At 59.8% G+C, this 23881-nt stretch overlaps 3 protein-coding genes across 7 annotated transcripts; 2 read left to right on the plus strand and 1 right to left on the minus strand.

The window, feature by feature from the left end:
• Window positions 1-1586: 1586 nt before the first annotated feature.
• FIZ1 (FLT3 interacting zinc finger 1) lies at window positions 1587-7433 on the minus strand. Of its 3 annotated transcripts, none has more exons than XM_068527925.1 (3): window positions 6658-7433; window positions 4799-5144; window positions 1587-3881 (listed from the first exon to the last, which is right to left on the minus strand). In XM_068527925.1, exons 1-3 carry the CDS (start codon window positions 7005-7007, stop codon window positions 2682-2684), a joined length of 1896 nt encoding a protein of 631 aa, XP_068384026.1. In that variant the 5' UTR covers window positions 7008-7433; the 3' UTR covers window positions 1587-2681. The 3 variants fall into 3 exon arrangements, with proteins under 3 accessions (XP_068384026.1, XP_068384027.1, XP_068384028.1); XM_068527926.1 differs by lacking the exon at window positions 6658-7433 and adding an exon at window positions 5746-6074; XM_068527927.1 differs by lacking the exon at window positions 6658-7433 and adding an exon at window positions 5644-5738.
• On the plus strand, window positions 6790-10232 carry ZNF524 (zinc finger protein 524). Of its 3 annotated transcripts, none has more exons than XM_068528007.1 (2): window positions 6790-6871; window positions 9177-10232. In XM_068528007.1, exon 2 carries the CDS (start codon window positions 9216-9218, stop codon window positions 9999-10001), a length of 786 nt encoding a protein of 261 aa, XP_068384108.1. In that variant the 5' UTR covers window positions 6790-6871; window positions 9177-9215; the 3' UTR covers window positions 10002-10232. The 3 variants fall into 3 exon arrangements, with proteins under 3 accessions (XP_068384108.1, XP_068384107.1, XP_068384106.1); XM_068528006.1 differs by lacking the exon at window positions 6790-6871 and adding an exon at window positions 6931-7040; XM_068528005.1 differs by lacking the exon at window positions 6790-6871 and adding an exon at window positions 7475-7592.
• A 1602-nt stretch (window positions 10233-11834) lies between these two features.
• Window positions 11835-21926, plus strand: ZNF865 (zinc finger protein 865). The gene is made up of 2 exons (XM_068527873.1): window positions 11835-11962; window positions 18355-21926. The coding sequence occupies exon 2, from the start codon at window positions 18382-18384 to the stop codon at window positions 21550-21552; it is 3171 nt and encodes a 1056-aa protein (XP_068383974.1). The 5' UTR covers window positions 11835-11962; window positions 18355-18381; the 3' UTR covers window positions 21553-21926.
• Window positions 21927-23881: the final 1955 nt, after the last annotated feature.

A 23881-nucleotide genomic window follows, 5' to 3' on the forward strand; every position in this document is an offset into this window, starting at 1 on the left:
TTGTCGTGGAGCATGAGCTCTAGGTGCACGGGCTTCAGTAGTTGCAGCACGCGGGCTCAGTAGTTGCGGTGCACGGGCTCTAGAGCACAGGCTCAGTAGTTGTGGTGCACAGACTTAGTTGCTCCACAGCTTTTGGGATATTCCCGGACCAGGGCTCGAACCCGTGTCCCCTGCATTGGCAGGCGGAGTCTTAACCACTGTGCCACCAGGGAAGTCCCGGCATTAGGATTTCGACATATGAATTTGGGGTGACACAAACATTCAGCCCAAACCGGTGGACATTTGAGTTGTTCTGGGTTCAGGGCTGTACATTTTGCTGCTGTGAATGTTCTTATATGAATCTCCTGGTGCAGGTGAACATGAGTTTCTCTAGGGTTCGTGCCTATCTGTGGCATATGCACATCTTCAGCCTTATTAGAGCATGCCAATCTCCCAAGCATCTCAAATTTAAGAAGCTCAAGATGGAACTCCTGATCCCTCTAGCTTCCACCCGAACTTGTTCTCTCTCCGTTTTCTGGTCTTAATACAAAGCGGCACCGCGCAACCAGTTCCCAGCCCCGCCCCCATTCCTCCCTTTCCATTACGCACGCGCACACACAACACACGCTCGCACATTCCACCTCCAGAATTCATCTTGGGCCCACCTGGTTCTGTCCGTCCCTCTGCCCCAGGCCCCCACACCCCTCTCCTGGTGGACTGCAGTAGCCTCTGCTGCATTCACTCTGCCCCTGCAGGCCCTTTTCCACTCAGCAGGCAGAGGGACCCTCGGAAAGTGCAAGAGTGGTCACATCCCTTCACACTTACAGTCTTGCTTGCCATTGCCCACAAAGCACAGTAAAATGCCCATCTCGGCCCACCAGGGTCTGTGTACCCTGACCTCTGCTTACCTCTCCACCTCTTCTCACCCCTCCCTCCCCTCCTGGGCTCATCCAGGTGTCCACCTGGCCGGCCCCTCCTCACCCTTCTGGTCTCAGATCAAATGCCACCTCTGCAGAGAAGCACCCCCCCCCCCACCTCCTCCCTGCTGGACCACCCCGCATAAGGTGGCACAGCCCAGCCACTCGTTTTCTTAAAGAGTTATTTTGTTCACTGTTGGATCCCCAGAGGGGGTGACAGCACCTGGCACCGGAATGTAATCTAGTGCGTAGGAGACAACCTACGGCCCGCCCATCCTTAGATGGGCGGATCCTAATCTAGGGGAAGGATCTAGCGGCTAAGGTACAAACTTGGTTGCCTGGGAGACAGAGTCTAAGGGGCGGGGCCTCTTCCTAGGGGTAGGACTTCTGTAAAGAGTTTGGTTTTCAGGGGGCGTGTCCTATGGGACTGAAGGTTTCTAAAGGGCGTGTCTGGTCCTAGGGGGCATGTCCGTCTGTTGGAGGTGGATTTTGTAGTTAAGATGCAGGGTTCCACTTAGATGAGATCTAAACCATCTCTGATATTAAAAGGGTCATGCACTGTCTAAAGGACTCGAAATTTCTCAGGTGGAAGGAAAGATCTGCCTCTATTTAGGAGGCCTGTCCTAAATCAGAGGGGGAGGAATCCCCACTTACCTAAAGCCAAGGATCAGAAAGTGAGACGGCAATGGCTGACAGGACAAGGTTTATTGGGGTCCAGGAGACACTGGGGAGTGGGATAGGGGGCAAGGTCGAGGCTCACAGGGGGAAACCCCCTAGCCAAATCCCCCTTCCCCTTGGGGTTGGGAAGAACACAGAGACAAACTGACAGAGATGGAAAGACCAACAGGTGCTACAGCAGAGCGGGAGGGATACCCCAATGTCTCCCACCTCCCACTCGTGAGTTCACATAATGCGGAATGACGTGGACCTGCCCACACGCTAGAGGAAGGGGAGGAGTGTCTGCCGTATGCATTCTAAGGAGCGTGGGGCGCAGGTGGCAACCTGGCCCAGCCCATTCCAGTGGACAGGGCGTGGGGGTATGTGTATCTGGATCAGTCCATCCTACTGGGCGCAGGGATTTTGAACCAGGCTATTCTAGTTTTTGGGGGTGGGGGAGATCATTAGGGTCGTTCCATTCCTTAGTAGGGGAGGGAGACCTAATTGGGGAAGGGGTTGAGGGCAGGGGGCAACTACCCTGGTCCTCTTTCCGCATAGGGAATAAAGTCGGGGGAGGGGAGAGGCAGATTCCGGCTATATCCATTATCTGGGGGCACCAGTGACTCTGGTGGGTAGCATTTGGAGTGGATCCAGGGAAATCCGGGAACATGGTTCCCCCCATTCTCCGGATCAAGGTCGTCGGAATGATGGCTCTTAGGGAGAGGGGCAGTCTTCCCTTGGGGGAGGGGTGCCCATCTTTTATTATTTGGGCCCTCAAGATGAGAAGTACTTGTGGAGACCCATTTCTCATTCCTAGGTCCCGCAGCTTAGGGGCCTATTGATTTGGGGGTGCTCAGCACGTATTCCAGCGGCCTGGAGCTTAGGAATCTCTCCACAGATCCGGGACCCTCGAGCTGAGGAATCTCTCCGTTTATTCGCTGCCCCCCAGCTCAGGGGCCCGTGTGTTTGGCGGCTCCATGTCTCCAGCCAGGGTCCCCTCATCTCGGGGCCCGTGTCTGGATCTGGAGGGCCGGGGCCTCCCTCGTGGTCCCTAGGTCCCTTGGCCCAGGCCCTGAGTCCAGCCCTTGGGAGGGGTGGTCTAGCGGAGGGGCGCACGGCCTGGCCACGTCAGTCCATGCCCCGGTGCAGCTTCAGGTGCCTGGAGAGGTTGCTGAGCGTGATGAAGCCCTTGCCACAGATGTGGCAGGGGAAGGGCCGCTCGGTGCCGTGCAGCAGCCGGTGGCGCTTGAGGTAGCACTCGTGGCGGAAGAACTTGCCGCACTCCAGGCACGGGAACGGCTTCTCGCCCGTGTGCACCAGCACGTGCCGCTCCAGGTCCCGCGGCGAGCGGAACAGCTTCTCGCACTCGGAGCAGCCAAAGATCTTCTTGCCGCGGCCCGAGCCGGACGCAGGCTCCCCAGACGCGGGCTCCCTCTCCGGGGCGGGCGCCGCCGCCTCCTCCGCGCCGCCGCCCTCGCCGTGGCTGGCGCGCCGGTGCTCCTCCAGGGCCGCCAGGGCCGCGTAGAGGGCCCCGCAGTGGCCGCAGCCGTAGGTCGCGGGGCGCGAGTGCGCCTCCAGGTGGCTGGCCAGCGCCGCCGCCGACGCGAAGAAGGTCCCGCAGTCGCACTGGTAGAGGGTGTCTTCCGACGGCTCGGCCGCGGCCGCGGGCGCAGGAGCCTCCCCGCCGCCCTCGGGGAGCAGCCCCCCCAACTCGGGCACGCCGCCCCCGGCGCGGCCCAGGAGCAGCCTGCCGTCCCAGGCCGGCTGAGCCTCGCCGGCCTCCGCAGCGCCGCCCTCGCCGGCCGTCTCGGGCCCGGCGCCAGCCCCGGAGACCCAGGCCTGCGCGGGGGGCGCGCCCGGCCCCTGCAGGTCGTGGGTCAGCTTGTGCCGCTCCAGCAGCGCGGGGGCGTTGAAGTCGCGCTCACAGCGCGGACACTTGAAGGGCTTCACGTCGGTGTGCGCAGCCCAGTGGGCGGCCAGCTCGCGGCCCTGGTCGAAGCGCCGCGCGCAAGCACCGCACGCGAACGGCGGCAGTGAGGCCGCCGCCGCGGCCGCCGCCTCCGCCAGCCCCCAGCTCCCCGGGCCCGCGCCTGCGCCCTCTGGGCCCTCTCCGCCGCCGGCCCCCGCGCCCCCGCACACCGAGCAGGGCCCCACGTTGCAGCAGACCGAGCAGGGAGCGCTCAGGGCGGGCAGGCCTGGGCCGGGCTGCAGGGGGGACGGGAGCACCCCGCGGTGCTGGCGCTTGAGGTGGCGGCCCAGGCTGGAGCGCGAGGAGAAGCGGAGCTCGCAGACTAGGCAGCAGTAGGGCTTCTCGCCAGTGTGGACGACCTGGGAGGGCAGGAGGAAGAGCCCAGCGTCAGGGCTGAGGGTCTAGCCCGCGGGACAGATTCTTGGCCTCCCAGAGAGATGCGGAGGAAGCTCCCTGCCAGGTCCACAGGGCCAAGATCTAGCTTCAACCCTCTCATTCTCGTTCTCTGCTTCCGGCCACGTTAGCATGCTTTTGGCCCCTCCAGCCTCAGGATCCTTGCACTTGTTGTTCCCTTTGCCTGGAATGCTGTTCCCATGGTGGATTCCTGCTCTTCCTTCAGGTCTCAGCTCAAATATCACCTTGCCCTGACTTTCCCCCGCCTTGTGTGGTAGCCCATAGCTCTCCCCTCTTTACTCCTACATATCAGATGGTTATTATTGCTGTTGTTGTTTTAACTTCCTTCCCAACGCTTCTCCTTTTCCAGATCATCCTTGCCTGTGTATTTGCTTTCTTGCTGATTGTCTACCTGACTATGGACCACTCGCAATGGAATGTAAGTTCTCCGAAGGCGTGGACTTTATTGATTTCACCTTGGTATCCCAGGTGTTGGGAGCAGGGAAAACATTCAATAGGTAATTGCTGAGTAAAGGAATTAAATACATACGTGGTAAATCTATCTTTAAAAACGGTAACGGAATGATGAGCACACAGTTGCAGACGCTGGCATATGAGAAGGGGCACGGGAGAGGGGAGGTGCATAGAGGTGGGGCAAATTTACTATGAATGTTTTAGTTCCTGGGTTGGGTGTAGACTGAAAGAGAAACAACTCATGCTTTGACTGGTCAGGGCGCTTCGATGGAGAGGGAAGGAGGGAGGGAGGGAGGGAGACAGAAATTTTCTTAGGGGCCAGCTGTCTGTTGCCCATAGTGGGTCCCCGGGTCTCCAAGGGCGAGTCCAGCCCAGGGAGGCCAGCTTGGGGCCGGCCTGCAGGACTCACCTGGTGGTGCAGCAGGCCGGTGGAGTCTCGGAACCCCTTGGGGCAGGCGGAGCAGCGGTAGGGCCGCTCGCCGGTGTGCGAGCGCAGGTGGTTGGCCAGGTTGAAGCTGTGCTTGAAGCCTTTGCCGCAGCGCGGACACGCGTGGGGTTTGAGAGCAGTGTGCCGAGCGAAGTGGCGCCGCAGGTCCGAGCGGTAGCGGAAGCTCTTGCCACACTCACTGCAGTGAAACGGGACGCGGGGGGCAGCAGCGGGCGGAGCCGGGGCCGGGGCAGGGACCGGGGGCGCTGGCAGCGGGGCGTCATCCATGGTGGCGTGGCGCGAGGGCAGTGGCGGGTGGGGGCTCTCTCTGGAGCGGGGAGACATGGAGTGGGGTGAGGGAGCCACGTCCCCATCAGCCTCCCCTATCAGGCTCTTTGGACTCACAGACCTGTGAGGCCCGGCCTACTACCTTCTAAGCCACGCCCATCTATCCAAGCTACACCTACTGCTCTTTAAGCCCCGCCCACTCTCCTACAACCCCTTCCACCACTCATCTATCTACCTAATCACTTCCAAGTCACTTCTAAGCCACTGAATGCTTTTAAGCCTCTCCCCTTCTTTGTGAATGAACTCCCATCCCGCTCTAAGCCCCAATGAGTGTGGTTAAACCCCGCCCACTCGTGTTCAGGTCCCGCCTACCCCTTCCAAAGTCTCCATGTTGTTCCTGAAGCCTTTAATATTCCTTGACAAGCCCCTTCCCCTCTGAAAGCCACTCCCACTCTTCTTTGAAGATGAAAGTCATCTTCAGATGAAGATTGACGACATTCTTAGCCAAGGACAGTATGAAAATTTGGGGCTAAGCGCACCTGAGTCAGCCTTCCAGGGAGACCAGGACTAGTCCTGGAACCTTGGATAAAGCCAACTGATTCTCTTTCCATCTGCAAAATAGGAATAATGGGAGGACCTACCTCATGGAGTGGTGGTGAGGACTAAGCAAACTGGTGGCCGTGCGTGCGGCGTGCTTACTGACGCTTGTGCACAGCAAAGACTCAACAGGTAAGCTGTTTTGATTACCACTATCTGCTAAGTTCCTCCGAGTTTCCTCTTTAAGTCCCCCATCTCTTCCCCACTAAGATCCGCCTCCTAAACCCCACTCAAGTTTTCCTTTAAACTCAGCCTTTAAGTAAACTCCTTCCTTTCCAAGACCACCTGCCACTCTACCTCTCTTGCCATCTCAGCCCTTCCTCTCTGACACCCTCCCCATCCTGTCATTTCACCTGCAATATAAAGACTTGCTATTTCCACTACGACGCCCCAAATTACACGCTTAAACCCCACCCCCTCACTATGTCCACCACTTCCTGAAAGCCACATCCCTAGACAAACTCCACTCCTTCTACTCTAAGCTCCTCCCACCTCCACACTGAACCCCTTTACCCCCCTCAGCCCCAATTAGGACCCTTCAACCTAGGGCCCTCCTGCCATTCTCACTGAGCCACGCCCCTTTGCCAAACCTCACCCCTTTGCCTAAGCTCCTCCCACTTTCTACCCACAGTCCCGCCCATTTCCACTCTAAACCACGCCCACCCACTGCTCCGCCCAAGCCACCACTAAGCCCCGCCTCCTCCCCACCCAGTCGCCCGTGGGGCTGAGCCCCCCTCCCCAGTCAGCTCGAGGACCCAGGCCCCTAGAGCCGGGCTTTTGTACCCCTCCCCCCCGTCCCTAAAAGGTGCGGCCCCAAGCGCCCGGGGCGGGGGCAGGTCAGGCTAGACCCGCAGTCGGGCGAGTCCACCTTGCTCTTACGGAGCGGGGGTTCTGGGGCCCTGAGGCGGCCCCGGGAGGCCGGGAAAGTCAGTCGGCTTTCCTCTTTAATTACTTACACCTCCCTCTGGGCGCCGACATTTTGGGCAGCGGGGGTAGCGTCACTTCCACCCGGGGGGCCCCTCGACTTCCGCCTCGGCTCCCTTCTCCCCCGCACTCCCCCTTTCTCCCGCCTTCTTGACTTCCCTCCTCCCCGCCGCCCTCCCTTCTCTCTCTTTCCCGTCCCTTTCCCAGCTACTGGAGGTTCGAGAAGCCAGGGTGGCGCCATCTTGGGTGAGGGCATGGAGAAGGGGCGGGGCTTAGGGTGGCCCCCGGCGCCATACAGACTAAGGGCAACAAGCTCAGCGCGCGCGGCCTCCTCCCTGCGGTATCGACGCTGGCCGGTGTTAACATAGATGAGGGCAGACATGATTCCCTTTTCGCGGCCTCAGGCTCCTCCTGGGTAGGATGTAGAGTTGCATCAGGAGAAGAGAGAAATCGAAGTTCGCCGTTCTGCGATAGAGCTAGGATGGTAGAGCAGGCTCCATCTTGTGCTTAGGCTTCCAGTGGGCTTTGAAGCTAATCAGGCGCCATGTTAATTACGGGAATGAGGGGCCATTTTCCCGCTCTTTATCTTTTCGGTACCTTTCTTTGATTGGGTCACCCGGCTGGGTGCTTTGTGGGAGAAAAGACATTTCTATGTGTTTGGGATGTGTTGGTGGGATAATTTCCCGTTCGGGGCCAGCGAGGGCGACGGGTGCGCAGGCGCGGTTTGCCGATGGGGATGTGACCGGCCCTTAGGACCCAGCGGGTCCCCTTTGTTCCCCGCGGGCGCGGGCCCGATGGGGAGGGGGAGGGGAGGGAGGGGCCGACCGGCGTCCGCTCCGAGGGGCGGGGCAGTCCCGCGCGCGCGCGCCGCCGAGGGGCAGGGCCCCCTCGCCCCCGCCCTTTCCCACGCGCCGGCCCCGCGCCCCCGCGCGCGCACACTCGCGAGTCCAGGCGACATGCAAATGAGGTACCCGAGAGGCGGGGGGCCCGGGTGGGGGGAGGGGAGCGGAGGGAGGGGAGGCCCGGGGCCGCGCGCTCCTGGAGCGCGCCCCCCACCTGCTTCTGCTCTTGCACTCGCTGAAGCGCGCGCGCCGACCTCGCGCCCCGCGGAGCCGGCCCGCCTGGGCGCGCGCGCGCAGACCCCCTTCCTGGCGGCCCTCGCCGTCCGCGGCCCGGCGCCGCTCATTGGCCGCCGCCCCCGCAGGGCCCGCCCCGCGCGGTCGGTGCTCACGGGCGCGCGCCTGCACCGGGGTGGAGGAGGGCGAGGGTTAGGGGCACCGTTCCAGAGACCCGTATTCTAGTCCAGGCAACCCCAACCGAGCGAGCCGTGTGATCATGGAAAAGTGGCTGCCGTCCTCTGGACCTTAATCTGTGTGCTTGCTCCAGTGGGGTGCAGTGGCACCTGTAACCCCTAATCCTAACTGCACCTGTGCTCTCCTCCCTCTCCACTTTATTACTCCCCAGTCCCATGGTCCCAGGCTTTGCTGCTGATGGTGGTGTTGGTGATGGTAGTTCATTTGGTGCTTACTATATATATGCCGACCGACAACCCTGCTGTATCCATTTTACAGAGGGGAAAACTGGCTCAGATAGGCAAAGCCACTTGTTAATGAACGGTAGAGCTGGATTCAAACGCAGGACTAAGGGACCTATGATGTCCCTTGGGTCCATTACTTCTCACTCCCTGGGCCGTTGGGGTCCATGAGATCAAGTCTTGGCCCTGCCACGTACCGGCAGAGGGAGCTTGGGCAACTGATTTGACTTTCCTGTGCCTTGGTTTCCCCATTTGCAAAATGGGCGTGATATACCCTTATTCAGAGAGTCGGTGTGAGGCTTAGCTGCTCACCGTGGTAATAAGAGCTAATATCTCCTAAGCACTTCCGTGTACTGAACACTTTATGTGCGAGTAGGTGGAAATACTCATCCTGTTTTGCAAAAGGCTTAGCTGACGCTCAGAGAGGTGAGAGGCCCAAGGCCACCGCACAGAGACTAAGTAACAGACTCAGGAATCGAACCCAGAACCTCTGGCTCCAGAGCCCACACTCTTCAACAGCTCTGATATATGTCCACATCCACAACTCAGGGGCAAACGTCACCTGGGACCAGTCCCTTTCTTCGTCCAGTCCTGACCCCCCTACTCTCCCTCTGTCACTTCTGTCAGAAGGAGGGACGAAAACATTTCTGAGGCCTTTGTAGCTCTTCTGTTTGATGGGTTCTCTGTTTTGAGGATCGAAATACTCGCCTGCACCCTCACTTGGACTCTATCCTCCTTGGAAGATTTTTCTGTATTTTGGCTCAAGTTGACTCTGAATGTCTAGGAGGGGTTAGGGAGGTCTGGGAGACACCTGTGGGGCTCAGGGCAGTGCCTGTTTACCAACCGGTACAGAATTATCTTGCTGTTTTACCCACTAGCGTGGCTTTAATTGTGCGTCCAAGTGAATGTTGGCCACGCCCAGGTCGACAGACTCGGACCCAGGGATGGCGAGGTTTGGGGGGACAAGGGCTGCTGCATACCCTCCTGCACTGACGGCTACCCCTTCTCTCCTCTTAGCCCGGCTCCAGTGCCCAGACCCAAGCCCCCCACTGCTCAATGGACACCCCCAGCCCAGACCCGTGGCCTTCGCCTTTGCCCGGGGAGGAAGAGAAACCTCTGGCCTTACCTCCTCCTGTTCCCCGGGGCCGCCGAGGCCGACGTCCCGGAGGGGCCACCTCCTCGAATCGGACTCTCAAGGCCTCCCTCCCTCGCAAGCGGGGCCGCCCCCCCAAGTCGGGGCAGGAGCCCCCACTGGCACAGGGGGTGACAGCCCCGGTGGGCAGCGGCGGTGGCAGTGACCTCCTGTTGATCGATGATCAGGGTGTGCCCTACACAGTCTCTGAAGGGTCAGTAGCAGGCGGGCCCGAGAGCTCTGGCCCTAAGAAGGCCCCGCACTTCTGCCCGGTGTGCCTTCGGGCCTTCCCCTACCTCTCCGACCTGGAGCGCCACAGCATCTCACACTCAGAGCTGAAGCCGCACGAGTGCAAGGATTGCGGCAAGACCTTCAAGCGGTCCAGCCACCTGCGGCGGCACTGCAACATCCATGCCGGCCTTCGGCCCTTCCGCTGCCCGCTCTGCCCCCGCCGCTTCCGAGAGGCGGGCGAGCTGGCCCACCACCACCGCGTCCACTCCGGGGAGCGCCCCTACCAGTGCCCCGTCTGCCGGCTGCGCTTCACCGAGGCCAACACGCTCCGGCGCCATGCCAAACGCAAGCACCCCGAGGCCATGGAGGCACCCCTGGGTCCTCGGGAATCAGGACCTGAACCACCGTGGGACGACGAGGGTATCCCGGCCACGGCAGGGGCCGATGAGGAGGAGCTGGAGGGGAAAGAGGTGGCTTGACCCCCACCCCCGGCCACCGCTCCCCAGACCAGGTTTAGAGCTGGGCGTTCAGCTGGCACTGAACCTGGGCAGGGAAACCGGGACACACTCTTGTCTGGTAGTCTTCCCGTTGTGGGAGGAGGTCGAGGGTGAGGACGTCCACTTCTGGGTCCTGCAGCCTTCTGCCACCCTCCCTCGGACTGACAGACCTGTGGAGGCAGGGGCTGTGGAAATAAATTTCTGCCTACTGGCTTCCTGTGTGTGTTCCGTGATGATCCCAGGGCTGGCGCCCCTCTTCTCCTCCCTTCAAATGTTCTTCCCCGCTACACCACCCCCTTGTCGTGTGCCTCGTTAGCTTGGCGCTAAAGACTGGCTTGGGGGAAGACTTTGCCGCTTCTCCCATCTCCAGTGGACCTCAAAACACTCCCTCTAAAGATCCACTCTTAAGTAGAACATTGAACCTTCGGTGCAAACGTGACTCTAGGTACCCCCCCACCCCCGCAACCCCCGGCGCCGTTCTAACCAGATTCCCGGAAATTCTGCAGCCACCACTTTGGCCCATCTCTGTCCTGGCACTGTTTGCAGAGAAACACTGAGCTGAGGGTTGTGTGCGGGACTGACCACTTTGGTAGGGCCAGAGGGGCGGGGCTAAGGACTCATGAGGCGGCGCTGAGGCTGAGGGGCGAGGCTTGTAGGGCAGTTAGGTGAGAACTGTGGGTGGGGCTGGCTGAGAGCTGACGTGGGGCTTAAGGAGGTGTAAGGGTTGGCGGGCAGAAATTGAGAGCATTTAGAGGGAATGGATAGCGTTTATCTGAGGGGAGGGGTTTCAAGGGGAAACTGCCGGAGAGCAAGGTGTTAGGAGAGGTAGGACTTGAACTGTTAAGATGCTGAGCGGTGGGTATGACTGCTATGCAGGCCAAGGGGAGAAAAGGGGGTACCTAAGAGGAGTAACGAAGGAAAGGCCCTGAGAGAGGGGGCGCTTAGGAGGAAGAGCTGAATAGAATCGGGCTCAGCTGCTTGAGGTGGGGCCGAGTTAGGGGCGAGGCTTACAGAGAGTATACGAGAGGGCCCGTGTAAGGTGTGGTAAAGCTGTGGTTCGAAACTTCAGCCTGCATCAGAATCACCTGAAGGGTATTTTAAAACCCAGGTCCTTAGGTCCTACCCCCAGGGCCTCTGATTCAGGAAGTCAAGAGGCAGGGGGATCTGAGAATTTACATTTCTAACAAATTCCCTGGTGATGCCAATGCTGCTGGTCTCCAAACCGTACTTTGAGACCCACTGACTTCAGAGAACGCTTTGGAAGTTCGAGGCAGAATTAATTTAGCATGAAAGTCATAAGAGAGGTGGGACTTAAATGCTATGGACGGAAGGGGCTGGGCTTAGACGCAGGGGCGTGGTTCGGCCTAAGGAGCTCTGAGAGGAGGGGCTTATGAGGGAGAGCTGGAGTTCTAGGGATTAGGGGATTGGAGGCGGGGAAGAACAGGGTAAACTTCACGAGGCTGGGTCGAGGAGGACGGATTCTGAGACGATGGGTGGGGATTATGATAATTAAGCTCTGAAATAGGCGTGATTCGGGGACCTGGGCGGGGCTTAAATGAAATTTACAGGAGGGGGCGTGGCTTAACCGGATGTCCAGAGGGTGTGGGCGGTGTCCTAAGAAGAGGCGGGCGCACAGGACGCAGGCGCACTATGCTCAGCTGCCCACAGGAAGCGGCCGGGTCTTCCCCCGCCCGCTGGTCCGTGCCAACGCGCAGGCGCACTTCCTCTTCCCGGTCGCCGCCGCCGCCTCCTCTTTCCGCTCCTCCACGCCGGCGCCGCGGAGACGGGCGCGATTTCCGCTTCCGGGCGGGCGGCAGGCGGGCGGCGCGGGGCTGCCGGGGAGGGGGAGGGGGCGGCACTTCCGGTCGGGCCCTCGGGTCTCCCCGGAGCGGCGGCGCCTCCTCCGCCTCCTCGGCCTCCTCCCGGCGGAGACCCCGGCGCCGGTGAGTGACGGGGCGCGTGGCCCGGGGTCCCGGGGGCAACGTGGGCGGGAGGGCCCCGCCCTGGCCCGCCCTGGTCCCCAGAACGTTCCCATCAGTGCTTCTCCCGCCGAGCCCTCGCCAGGGGCCCCCCAGTGACTGCTCCCCCAAAAGACTACTCCAGATATCTCCCCATTAATGCCCCCATGTAGGACAGCTGCCAGAGCGCCCTCATTCGTGGTGATCCCCCCAACTGCTGCCAGGGCCCCCCACGAAGGCTTTCTCATAGGATCCCTTCTACATACCCCCCCGTCATTGCTTCCTCCAGGACAGCCCCAAAAATGCCACCGGCATTGCCCGTCCCCATGCAGGGCAGCTGCCCGTAAACCCTCCCTTTAGTATCCCCTGTAGGTTGCCTCCAAAGAGTGTGGCATTAGTGCTTTACGGCAGATCTGTCTCCCATTATGTCTGTCTACACACAACAGCCCCCAAAGCTCCTAACCAGCCCCCCCCCCACAACGCCCCCTTCATTAGTGTAAAAATACTTTGCATTCTGGTCAGTGGCCAAGAATGCCTTTTTTCCTTCTCCAATTCCCCCCCCCCCCAATAATTACCCTTGAGAATAATCCTTTCAATCACCGACACCCCTCACCCCCCCCATAAACAGTTCCGTCTAGAGTTGTGCTCTCACACCCACATCCTCTCCCCCTTTAGGTAGAAATAGCTGCCAGTTTAGCCCCAGGCTCCCATGAAACACTCCCACCCCACCCTCCTCCGGGTCAGCTCCTGTCCGCTGTCTTCCCACAGAGCAGTGCCCTGCGTGAGGCTTTCCCTCTCAGGATGCTCGTCTTCCCCTGCCCCTGACAGCTCTCATCCTGACCTTCCACTTCTCACTCCCTTCTCCTGGACTCCCTGAGGAAGACTCCCAGCTCCACTAGGGCATGACTTCTTTTTTCCCTAGACATTCATTCATTCGCTCTTTACAGAATGAATATTCACTGTTCTAGGTCCAGGACGTACATCCATGAAAGAGAGAGAGACACACAGTCTTTGTTTTGTGGGCATTTACAGTCTAGTTGAGGAGACAGATCAAAAGCAAGCAAACAAACAAGACCAATGCTGTTTTCGGGGTTTTCTGAGTCTTATGAGCTACTTCAGAGGTGAAACCTGAATTAGCAGAGGGAACTTTGCCATGTAAAGATGTGGGTGAACTGTTCCAGGCATCCAGGCAGAGGAAGAGCACGTGCAAAGGCCCTGAGGTGGCCATGATCATGAGGATCAGAAGGGCGGCGTGGGAGGCCAGTGAGGTTGGAGCAGAGGAATTGAAGGGAAGAATGAGGGGAGAGAAGGTTTGCTCTCATAGGGCCTTAGAAGTGAGGGCATTGTGATCAGTCACCTGGCCTTTGTCAGCTCTACAGAGCCCAGAATGTTCTTCATTTGTTCATTCTTTCCTTTGTTCAACAACTGTTTAATGAACACCTATACACACTGGGGATGCAGCAGAGAACAAAACAGACAAAACCCCCTGTCCTGGTGGAGTGTATATGCCAGTTCATGGGGCAGAAAATTAAAAAGCAAACTACAAATGTTTGTGTGAAGAAAATACAGTAGGATAAGGGCATAGAGTTACAGGGGCTGCGGTGTCAGAGGGGGTGCCAGGAAGGTCGCTTTCAAGAGATTCCTGTGATCCTCTTGTTCCCCCCCCCCCCCCCCCCCCGCCAGAAAGCCACACACCAGAAAGTTACACCTGTATGTAAACTCCTCTCTTGGACAGCTGTGGCCCACCAGGGGGCTGCCTTACTGCTCCCCTCCCCCGAGAGTGAAATGGTTACAAGGATGAGCCCTGGATCCCACCAGCCGGCGTATCTCTGAGCAAACTATTCCCTATTTCCCAGGCTTCATTCATTCACTTATTTAACAAATACTTGAGACAGGCCCTGTTCTAGGTCCTGGGGATAGAGCAATGAACAAAACAGGTACAAAATCTTGCCTGCTTGGACCCCGCCTCTTAGAGCTGGAGCCCAACAGCAAGAAGACAGACAAACAGACCATATGGTTTGTCAGGTGATGCTGACAGGAAAGGAGAGAAAGGAAGGAGGCTGGGGCGAGCAGGAATGTTGGTTTGGGTGACAGGTTACAGTGGTCTTGGAGCACCTCACTGAGAAGACAGCATCTGAGCAAAGACGTGAAGGAGGTGAGGGAGCGAGAGCCTTCCAGGCAGAAGCAACAGCCAGTGCAAAGGCCCTGGGGCAGGAATAGAGCTGGCACGTTGGTGGAGCAGCCAGGAAGCTGCTGGGGCTGTGGAGGTCATCTCTGATCTGCTTTGAGATGGTGTCACTGAAGGTTTTGAGTGGAGGAGTGACAGTGACATGGTTTGGCCTTAGTCCTCCTGTCTACTAAATGTGAACAGTAGTAATGCTTATCTTATGAATCTGTTGTGAAGTCTGCTTGAGACAAGCCACATAAGACACCTAGTGCGGTGCTTGTTAGCATTCAGGAAATGCCAGTGGCTAGTCCCGGGGCTGAGTGCCAGGGAAGTGGATGGGGCAAAGTATACTTCCAGTATAAGGTGGAGAGAGGGCTTTCCTTTATTTTGGAGAGAGAAATACCCGAAGACAGCATGGGAATTCCCTGGCAGTCCAGTGGTTAGGACTCCACTGCTGTGGGCCTGGGTTCGATCCCTGGTTGGAGCTAAGATCCCACAGGCCACGCAGTGCAGCCAAAAAAAAAAAAAAAGGAAAGACAGCATGTTGTAAGGGTAACAGCATGTACTCTGGAACCCCACTGCTTGCCTTCAACTCCTGGCCTTGCCACTTGTTAGTGGTATGACTTTAGGAGATTAACTGACCTCTCTGGCCCTCAGTCTCTTCCTCTGTAAAATGGGGTTAATAATCCTAACCATCTTTTAGGGTTATTGGGAAGATTCATTGAGTCGACACATGTAAAGGATTTAGGAGGGTACTGGGCATGTAAAAAGCACTTGGTTCAGTGTTACGTGTTACTATATGTTACTATTATTGTTATTACAGACTAGAGTTTCATCACAAGGCAGCTTTGTTGTACCAGAATGGCCCACAGGTCCTGGCATCAGAGAGACCTGGAGTCCAATACTTGCTTTCCCCTCCACTGGCTACATGACCTTAGGGAAATGACCCCCCCCTTCTCCTCAGTTTCCCTACATATAAAATGGGTCCAGTAATGGTACAGCACTATTATGAGGCATCAAGGTGATGGTACATGTGAAACTGGTCAAACAATAAACATGAGTTGTCATGATTGTGATTGCGGTTGCTGTGGGACTCCTGCCCCTTGGGAGGGGTTCCCCCCATCACACCACTCTGTGCATGAAATCCATGGCACATCTCCCCTTAGAAAGATAGCAGTTTGAGGCTTGGGTCCCCTAAGAAAGGAGATGTCTCTCGTTTACCATTGGAAATAATTGTGAGCCTGAGCAGCTGTGTCCCCAGTAACACCCCCTTTGCCTCTCCCAACAGCAGTCCTTCAGCATCTGCCCACCTGCCCTTGGGGCCCTCTTCGTAACATCACTTCCACCAGAATTCATTCTCCTGGGAACACCCTGCCAATATTAGCTCCGTCTCCACTAAATGTCCCCCTTCCTCCCTCAGGTAGCTCTGGTCAGCAATAGTCTCATCCCTTCACTCATGCAACAAATATGTATCAGTAGACATTTACAGCTATAAATTTATCTCTGAGCACAGCTTTAGCTGCATCTTCTGTTTTGGTATGTTGCTTTTCCATTTCTTGTTCATCTAGTTTTCCTTGTGATTTCATTGTAGACCCTCTGGTGATTTGGGAGGGTGCTGTTTAATTCCCACATTTCAGCAAATATTTATCAAGTACCCACACTGTGCCAGGTGCTGTGCTAGGTGCTAGGGGCCCAGTGGTGAACAAGACAGGCCAAGTCTTCACTCTCTTAGGTGAGGAGGCCAGACAGTAAATACACAGCAAAGGAAATATACGCAATAAGTTGGTGGCAATGACTGTGGTGGAAAAAATGCAGCAGGATGAGGGGCTGGTGAGTGGTGGGGTTAGAGGTTTTCCCTCTCTTGGAGATGACATCTGAGCAGAGACCTGAAGGAGGCACGGGAGGGAGCCTTGAGGTCTGGGGAAGAATGTTCCAGGCAAGAGGGAACGGCCTCACCACATCACTGCTCCATCTGTTCAGGATGGTAAATACCTCCCCCAGCCACCTGGCCCCTTCTATGAATGCCCCGCATAATGCAGAGAGCACCCCCAAATAAGGCTCCTGTCCCCACAGTTCCACCCTCCCCTTCGTCCTCCTCAGGGAACAATCCTGTATGTGTGTGTGGTGGTGGTGGTGGTGGTGGTGGTAGTGGTGGGGTCCAGCCACAAACTTGCTCTGTGACCTTGGGCAAATCACTTGTCCTCTCTGTGCCTCTGTTTTGTCAAATGGGGATAACAACAGGCCCCGTGTCACAATCTCATAGAACTGTGGTGGGGATTCAGTGAGTTAGTGTGCGTGACCTGCTTGGAAGCGTGCTGGCCTGTGGGAAATGCCCCGGCAGAGCTAGCTGTTAACCTGTGCTCTGATGGAGGCGAGCCAGGGCGGGGCTTCCTTCCTAGGACGCCGTCCCCCCATGCCCCCACCGTAGCACCCTAACTGCTCCCCTACTCCCTGCACCCTTTCTCCATGTACTTTCTCCCTGTCCCCCAGCCCAGTCCAGCGCCGTCTCCCAGACTCAGGTTCTGCCCACAGGCTTCCCCGAGCCCCCAGGCACTCCTCTGCTGCTTCCGGAGATCAGCTTAACTAGGGGAGTGTGAAGGCCATAGGATGTTGAGTCTCATCCAGGGACACCCAGAGCTGGAGGCTAAAAATACTGACCTCCGGGCAGGGGTGGAGGAGACACTCGCCTTTCACCTCTCTGGGGAGACAGCCAGATGGATGGGGGCTGATGGGCCCTGGCGTTGGTAGCCCCCACTGACCCCTGTGGTGGGCTGGGCGCAGAGCCAGGCCCCCAGTGAAGGGGGATGGCAGCCAAGAATCATGGCAGACCTTGTGGGCCCTTCTCTCACCGGCTCTCCACCCGCTCAGTGGAGGAGTTTCCCGAGGTCCCTGGTGGGTCTGAGGCTCAGAGGTCAATTGCAGGAGACGAGGTTGGGGGGTGGGTAGACAGACATGGACAGCCGCAGTCTGGAATGAGAAGTCCTGTAAAGGAGGCGCCCAGAGAATAACTGCCATCCTGGAGGGTCCCCAGGGGCGAGGACAGGAACCCATGCTCCCCGAGCATCCATCAGGCTCCTCCCAGGTGTGCGATGTCGCTGAAGGTACAGATAGCTCCAGGGGCTGAACGAGCTCTGCCAGTGGCTGTGTTTCCTTACCTCCTATTTCAGCCCCCTTAAGCCCCCCTGCCTTCTGGGGGTCACCGCCCCCTTGTAGAAGTGGAGAGAGTGTGGGTCAGGAAGGAGATGGGACTTGAACCCAGGGCCAGGGCCCGCGTGTTTCCTGCCGTGTCAGGCTGCCCAGCCCCGCTGCTGTGACTTGGTCTTCCCAGGCAAGCAGAGTCTCCTTCCTACCTTGTAGTAAAAGAACCCCCTCCCGACACTGACTTCATTCCAGCTGTCCTCATTTGTCCTGACTTTCTCTTCGTGCGGCTAGCAGTGAGAGCGATAACTAGAATCGCGTCCAGCGTGCCGGGAAGCAGGCACTGCACACACATAGCTTGCTGGAGCCTCACAGCAGCCCTGTGAGGTAGGGAGGTGCTCTGTCACCTTCATTTGCAGATGAGGAAATCGAGGCACAGAGAGCTTCAGGAACTTGTCTGTGGTCACACAGCTAGAGAATGGCAGGGCTTAGATTCAGATCTGGCATTGTCTCCAGAGGCCACCCTCTTAACCGCTCTGATGGAAACTATTATTATCATTTGCCAAAGGCCAAACCTGAGGGGATTGAGAGGAGGGGGCTGGGGATAGTGTGTGTGTGTTGGGGGGGAGGGGGCTCAGAGCAGAGGGCCTGGGGGGGCCCAGAGTGGAGGCCTGAGAGAGTTTGCACAAGGGACTGAGAGCGGAAGCCAGGGATGCTGGAAGAATTAGAATCTCAGGAGAGGAAGTCGAGGGCCTGCAGGGTCTGCAGGATGGATAGAGATGTGTGAAGAGCCTAGACAAACGGGGAGAGATAGAAGGCATCAGAGAAACAGGAGGGAGACGAGGAGCGAAGAGGACTCAGAAAGGGGACAGGCCGAGGGGGAGAGGTCACTGGGGCCAGCGGAGCCAAGAGGAAGGCTGGTCTGTGGGGTGGAAGGACAGAGGGAGGGGTGAGCAAGGCTGGACGATGAGGGAGGCGGATCTCCAGCCGGTGGGTGTGAGTCTTCCAGTGCCCACAGCCGGGGGACCCCGCGCGAGGCCCTGCCTCCTCAGCCCCGTCCTCCTCTCTGCAGGGTTCCCCCACCTCCCACCCGCCCAGGATGGAGGCCAACGCAGCGGGCAGCGGCGCCGGGGGCGGCGGGAGCAGCGGCCTAGGGGGCGAGGACGGGGTTCACTTCCAGAGCTACCCCTTCGACTTCCTAGAGTTCCTCAACCACCAGCGCTTCGAGCCCATGGAACTGTACGGGGAGCACGCCAAGGCGGTGGCGGCGCTGCCCTGCGCCCCCGGGCCGCCGCCCCAGCCGCCGCCCCAGCCGCCGCCGCCGCAGTACGACTACCCGCCGCAGTCCACCTTCAAACCCAAGGCCGAGGTGCCCTCCTCATCCTCGTCGTCCTCGTCGTCCTCTTCGTCGTCCTCCTCCCAAGCCAAGAAGCCCGACCCGCCCCTGCCGCCCGCCTTCGGGGCGCCCCCTCCTCCGCTCTTCGATGCCGCCTTCCCGGCCCCGCAGTGGGGCATCGTCGACCTCTCGGGACACCAGCACCTGTTCGGGAACCTGAAGCGCGGAGGGCCGGCATCCGGGCCGGGGGCGACGCCGGGGCTGGCTGCCCCCACGGGGACGCCCGGGCCGCTCCCCGCGCCCTCGCAGACGCCGCCGGGCCCCACCGCGGGGGCGGGCTGCGATCCCGCCAAGGACGACAAGGGCTACTTCCGGAGGCTGAAGTACCTGATGGAGCGGCGCTTCCCCTGCGGCGTGTGCCAGAAGTCCTTCAAGCAGTCCTCGCACCTGGTCCAGCACATGCTGGTGCACTCGGGGGAGAGGCCATACGAGTGCGGCGTCTGCGGCCGCACCTACAACCACGTCTCCAGCCTCATCCGCCACCGCCGCTGCCACAAGGACGTGCCGCCGGCCGCGGGGGGCCCGCAGCAGCCAGGCGCGCCGCTCCCCCCGCTAGGCCTGCCCGCGCCCGCCGCCGCCGCCGCCGCCGCCGCCGCCGCCGCCGCCGCCACCTCGGCGTCCTCCGGCCCCCCGGCCACGCCCGCCGCCCCCGCCGACGGCAACGCGACCCCCACCGCCCCTGCGGGGCTGGGGGTGCCCCCTCCGGCGGCGGCGGCGGCGGGGGGCGGCGACGGCCCGTTCGCCTGCACGCTCTGCTGGAAGGTGTTCAAGAAGCCCAGCCACCTGCACCAGCACCAGATCATCCACACGGGCGAGAAGCCCTTCTCGTGCTCCGTGTGCAGCAAGAGCTTCAACCGCAGGGAGAGCCTCAAGCGGCACGTGAAGACGCACTCCGCCGACCTGCTGCGCCTGCCCTGCGGCATCTGCGGGAAGGCCTTCCGCGACGCTGCCTACCTGCTCAAGCACCAGGCGGCCCACGCGGGCGCGGGCGCGGGCGCGGCGGGGCCGAGGCCCGTGTACCCCTGCGACCTGTGCGGCAAGTCCTACTCGGCGCCCCAGAGCCTGCTGCGGCACAAGGCTGCCCACGCCCCGCCCGCGGCCCCCGACGCGCCCAAGGACGCGACGGCCTCCGTCCCGCAGCCCCCGCCCACCTTCCCCTCGGGACCCTACCTCCTACCCCCCGACCCCCCGGCCACAGACAGCGAGAAGGCGGCGGCGGCCGCGGCGGCGGTGGTGTACGGCGCCGTGCCCGTCCCGCTCCTGGGCGCTCACCCGCTGCTGCTCGGCGGGGCCGGTACCAGCGGGGCTGGAGCCTCGGGCGCCAGTGTCCCCGGCAAGACGTTCTGCTGCGGCATCTGCGGGCGCGGCTTCGGGCGCCGCGAGACCCTGAAGCGCCACGAGCGCATCCACACGGGCGAGAAGCCACACCAGTGCCCGGTGTGCGGGAAGCGCTTCCGCGAGTCCTTCCACTTGAGCAAGCACCACGTGGTGCACACCCGCGAGCGGCCCTACAAGTGCGAGCTGTGCGGCAAGGTCTTCGGCTACCCGCAGAGCCTCACCCGCCACCGCCAGGTGCACCGGCTCCAGCTGCCCTGCGCCCTGGCCGGGGCCGCCGGCCTCCCCGCCAGCCAGGGCGCGGCCGGGGCCTGTGGCCCGGGCGCTTCGGCCACGTCCGGGGGCGCCGCCGATGGACTGAGCTATGCCTGCTCGGACTGCGGCGAGCACTTCCCGGACCTCTTCCACGTCATGAGCCACAAGGAGGCGCACATGGCGGAGAAGCCGTACGGCTGCGACGCCTGCGGCAAGACGTTCGGCTTCATCGAGAACCTCATGTGGCACAAGCTGGTCCACCAGGCTGCTCCCGAGCGCCTGCTCCCGCCCGCGCCCGGCGGCCCCCAGCCCTCGGATGGCTCCAGCAGCACCGATGCGGCCAACGTGCTGGACAACGGGCTGGCCGGGGAGGTGGGGGCGGCCGTAGCGGCGCTGGCAGGGGTGTCTGGGGGCGACGATGCGAGCGGGGCGGCGGTGGCCGGGGGCGGCGGGGCTGCTGGTGCGGGCCCCGAGCGCTTCAGTTGTGCCACGTGCGGCCAGAGCTTCAAGCACTTCCTGGGCCTCGTGACTCACAAGTACGTGCACCTGGTGCGGCGGACCCTGGGCTGCGGCCTCTGCGGCCAGAGCTTCGCGGGTGCCTACGACCTGCTCCTGCATCGCCGCAGCCACCGGCAGAAGCGGGGCTTCCGCTGCCCGGTGTGCGGCAAGCGCTTCTGGGAGGCGGCCCTGTTGATGCGCCACCAGCGCTGCCACACGGAGCAGCGGCCCTACCGGTGCGGCGTGTGTGGCCGAGGCTTCCTGCGCTCCTGGTACCTGCGGCAGCACCGCGTGGTGCACACGGGCGAGCGGGCCTTCAAGTGCGGCGTGTGCGCCAAGCGCTTCGCGCAGTCGTCCAGCCTGGCGGAGCATCGGCGGCTGCACGCGGTGGCCCGGCCCCAGCGCTGCGGCGCCTGCGGCAAGACCTTCCGCTACCGCTCCAACCTGCTGGAGCACCAGCGGCTGCACCTGGGCGAGCGCGCCTACCGCTGCGAGCACTGTGGCAAGGGCTTCTTCTACCTGAGCTCCGTGCTGCGCCACCAGCGCGCGCACGAGCCGCCGCGGCCCGAGCTCCGCTGTCCCGCCTGCCTCAAGGCCTTCAAGGATCCTGGCTACTTCCGTAAGCACCTGGCGGCTCACCAGGGCGGCCGGCCTTTCCGCTGCTCCTCCTGCGGTGAGGGTTTCGCCAACACCTACGGCCTCAAGAAACACCGCCTGGCCCACAAGGCCGAGGGCCTCGGGGGGCCTGGAGCAGGGACGGGCACCTTGCCCGGGAAGGATGCCTGACCAGGGCGGGGGGGTGCTTCCCATCTGCCACTCTGATCAGGTGTCCCCTTCCGGACTCGCCCCTTCGGGAGGCCGAGCAGACTCTTTCCCCTCCTCCCTTTGTCCCATCCATCCTTCAGAACTTCAGACAGACTAGCCTCCTTCCAGGCCCGTGTCATGCAAACTCAAGACTGAACCATCCCCATCTGGACCTCTCTGGCCCTCTTCTCCTCCTGTCAGACGCTGAACTTAATCCTCCGTCCAGCCCCGTTTTGTAACCCTCATCAGCCCCCTGCCGCAGCAGCTGTTCAGTCCCCCAATAAGCTCGGTGGAGGTGGGCCTGAACTGCCCTTCCCCCTTCCTTTGGAATCTGGCCGGACAGTGGGGTACGAGCAGTTTGGGGGGGCACAAGGGGGGACTGGGCGCTCTTGGTTTGTGGGGGGTGGGGGGCGGGTGGCAGACGCGGCTTGTACAGAGCGGAGAATAATAAATCTTATCAACAGGGCCGCTGGAGTCCTTTCTTGCCTCCCAGGGGGAGGGGATTAAGCGCTGACAAACCGAAGGTTGAGAACTTCTGTGTCCTGGGATTTCGATTTCCTGACACCTCCTGCCTCACCCTCGCTCTCTCTGCTTTTCCTCCTTCAGCTGGTAGTTACCAAGGGTTCACCATATCCAGGCTCTAGGCTTCCAGTGGGGCAAATGGGAGATGAACAAAACAGGTAAGTCGCTGCTTTCGGGATCTGACGATGTGCCTGGACTCCTTCCCCTTCAAGAAGCTTTTGGCATTTGTTCACTCAGCCAACATTTCCCCAAGGCCCCTGTCTGCCGGGTCCTTCGATGGACGCTGGGGAAACATGAATTGGACGTGTTCCTTGCCCTCGAGTGAGATGGAAAAGAACTGGGAAGCCATTACTGTGTTCCAGCCTTGTGCAGACGCGTGTTTATTATACAGCTCGCTCATAGTAACCTCTCCCTCCAGGCTGACTTAGGGGAGCTTCAAAAGCCCTTTCACAGCCCTCATTTTGGTTCTTGGAACAGTGAAATATATGACCTGCAAGGTTCATTTAGTTATCCTGCTTGTCGGAAGAGGATGCTGAGGTCGTAGAGAAGAAAGAGGCTCCAAAGGTACCTAAGAAGTTCGTGGTAGCACTGGGACTACAGTCCGGGCTCCCTCAGTACTGAAACCTGAAGACAAAGCCGGTTCAGGGGGCACTGCCTGGTGAGTCCGGTTTGACCCACGAGAGGGCGGCAGTGTGGCCACCATGCTCGAAGGCTGGAGATCCAGCAGGCGACAGACCTCGTACCGGGGCTCAAAAGTCACATGGATGTGGAAGACCACAATATAAAGGACATGGAAGTTTCACCGGGGGCTGAGAGCATGGAAGAGTCACTTCATCAGGCTAGGGGGCTAACCAAGCTTCCTGGAGGAGAGACGCCTGAAGGACGACAGAGCCACAGGAGCTTGCCAGGTAAAGTGGGCAAAGAATTCCAGGTGGAGGGTTTTGTGTGTCTAACTCAACCCAGCTGTTCCAGAGAATTTCAAATAGATTGGTATGGTTTGAGAGGCTGGCGGTAGGAGGCTGGATCCTGAAGGGCCGTGAATTCCAAATAGCGGCCCTTGGGTGATCTTGTAGGCCCGGGGCTGGAAGCTGGCAGCTGCTGGATATAAGACACTGACACATTTGGTTTAGCCCATACATTAAAAAAAAAAAAAGGCTGAGTTAGTTGCCAACATTTGAAAATCAAGAGATTTTTACATAATACGAACTAATGCAACTTCTGAAAAATTTGGAAGATCTAGCAATGCAGTCTGCATCCTGCCGGGGCCAAGTAGCCGTTGGTCTCTTTGGACGTGGCATATATTCTCCAGTTTGCTGCCATTTCCCTAGCACTGTCAAATCCCAACGCTGAGCCCAAGTGTCAGTGGTCCTATCGCACCTCGCTGGTCCTGGGGTTTCCCCTCAAACCCGGCCACTTTCCTCACTTAGTTACATTGCCACCACAGTTCCTGTAGGCACTCACATTTGGAATCCCTTCTCACGGCCACAAGGAGCTGTGGGTTGGTGACAAGGTTGGGATCTGAGTTTGGGAAGGATGGATCCACGTGGCCACAGTATGGAGAATGAAGAGGGCAGGGCGTGGATGTGTGAGACCACTGTTGGCTTGGTCTACAAGAGCAGTGAGGATGAAAAGAAGCGTTCGGATTCCAAAGATATTTGGCTCAGCAGCGGGAAATTGACAGGGAGTCAGATAAATGGATGAAGGATGAAAAAGACTCAAGGAACCTGCCAAGGCTTCTGGCTTGGGTGGTGATGCCAGTGATGGGAAACATGGGCGTTTCCTTGGTAAA

This window comes from Eschrichtius robustus, chromosome 19, assembly GCF_028021215.1.
Source record: "Eschrichtius robustus isolate mEscRob2 chromosome 19, mEscRob2.pri, whole genome shotgun sequence".
Taxonomy (NCBI): domain Eukaryota; kingdom Metazoa; phylum Chordata; class Mammalia; order Artiodactyla; family Eschrichtiidae; genus Eschrichtius; species Eschrichtius robustus.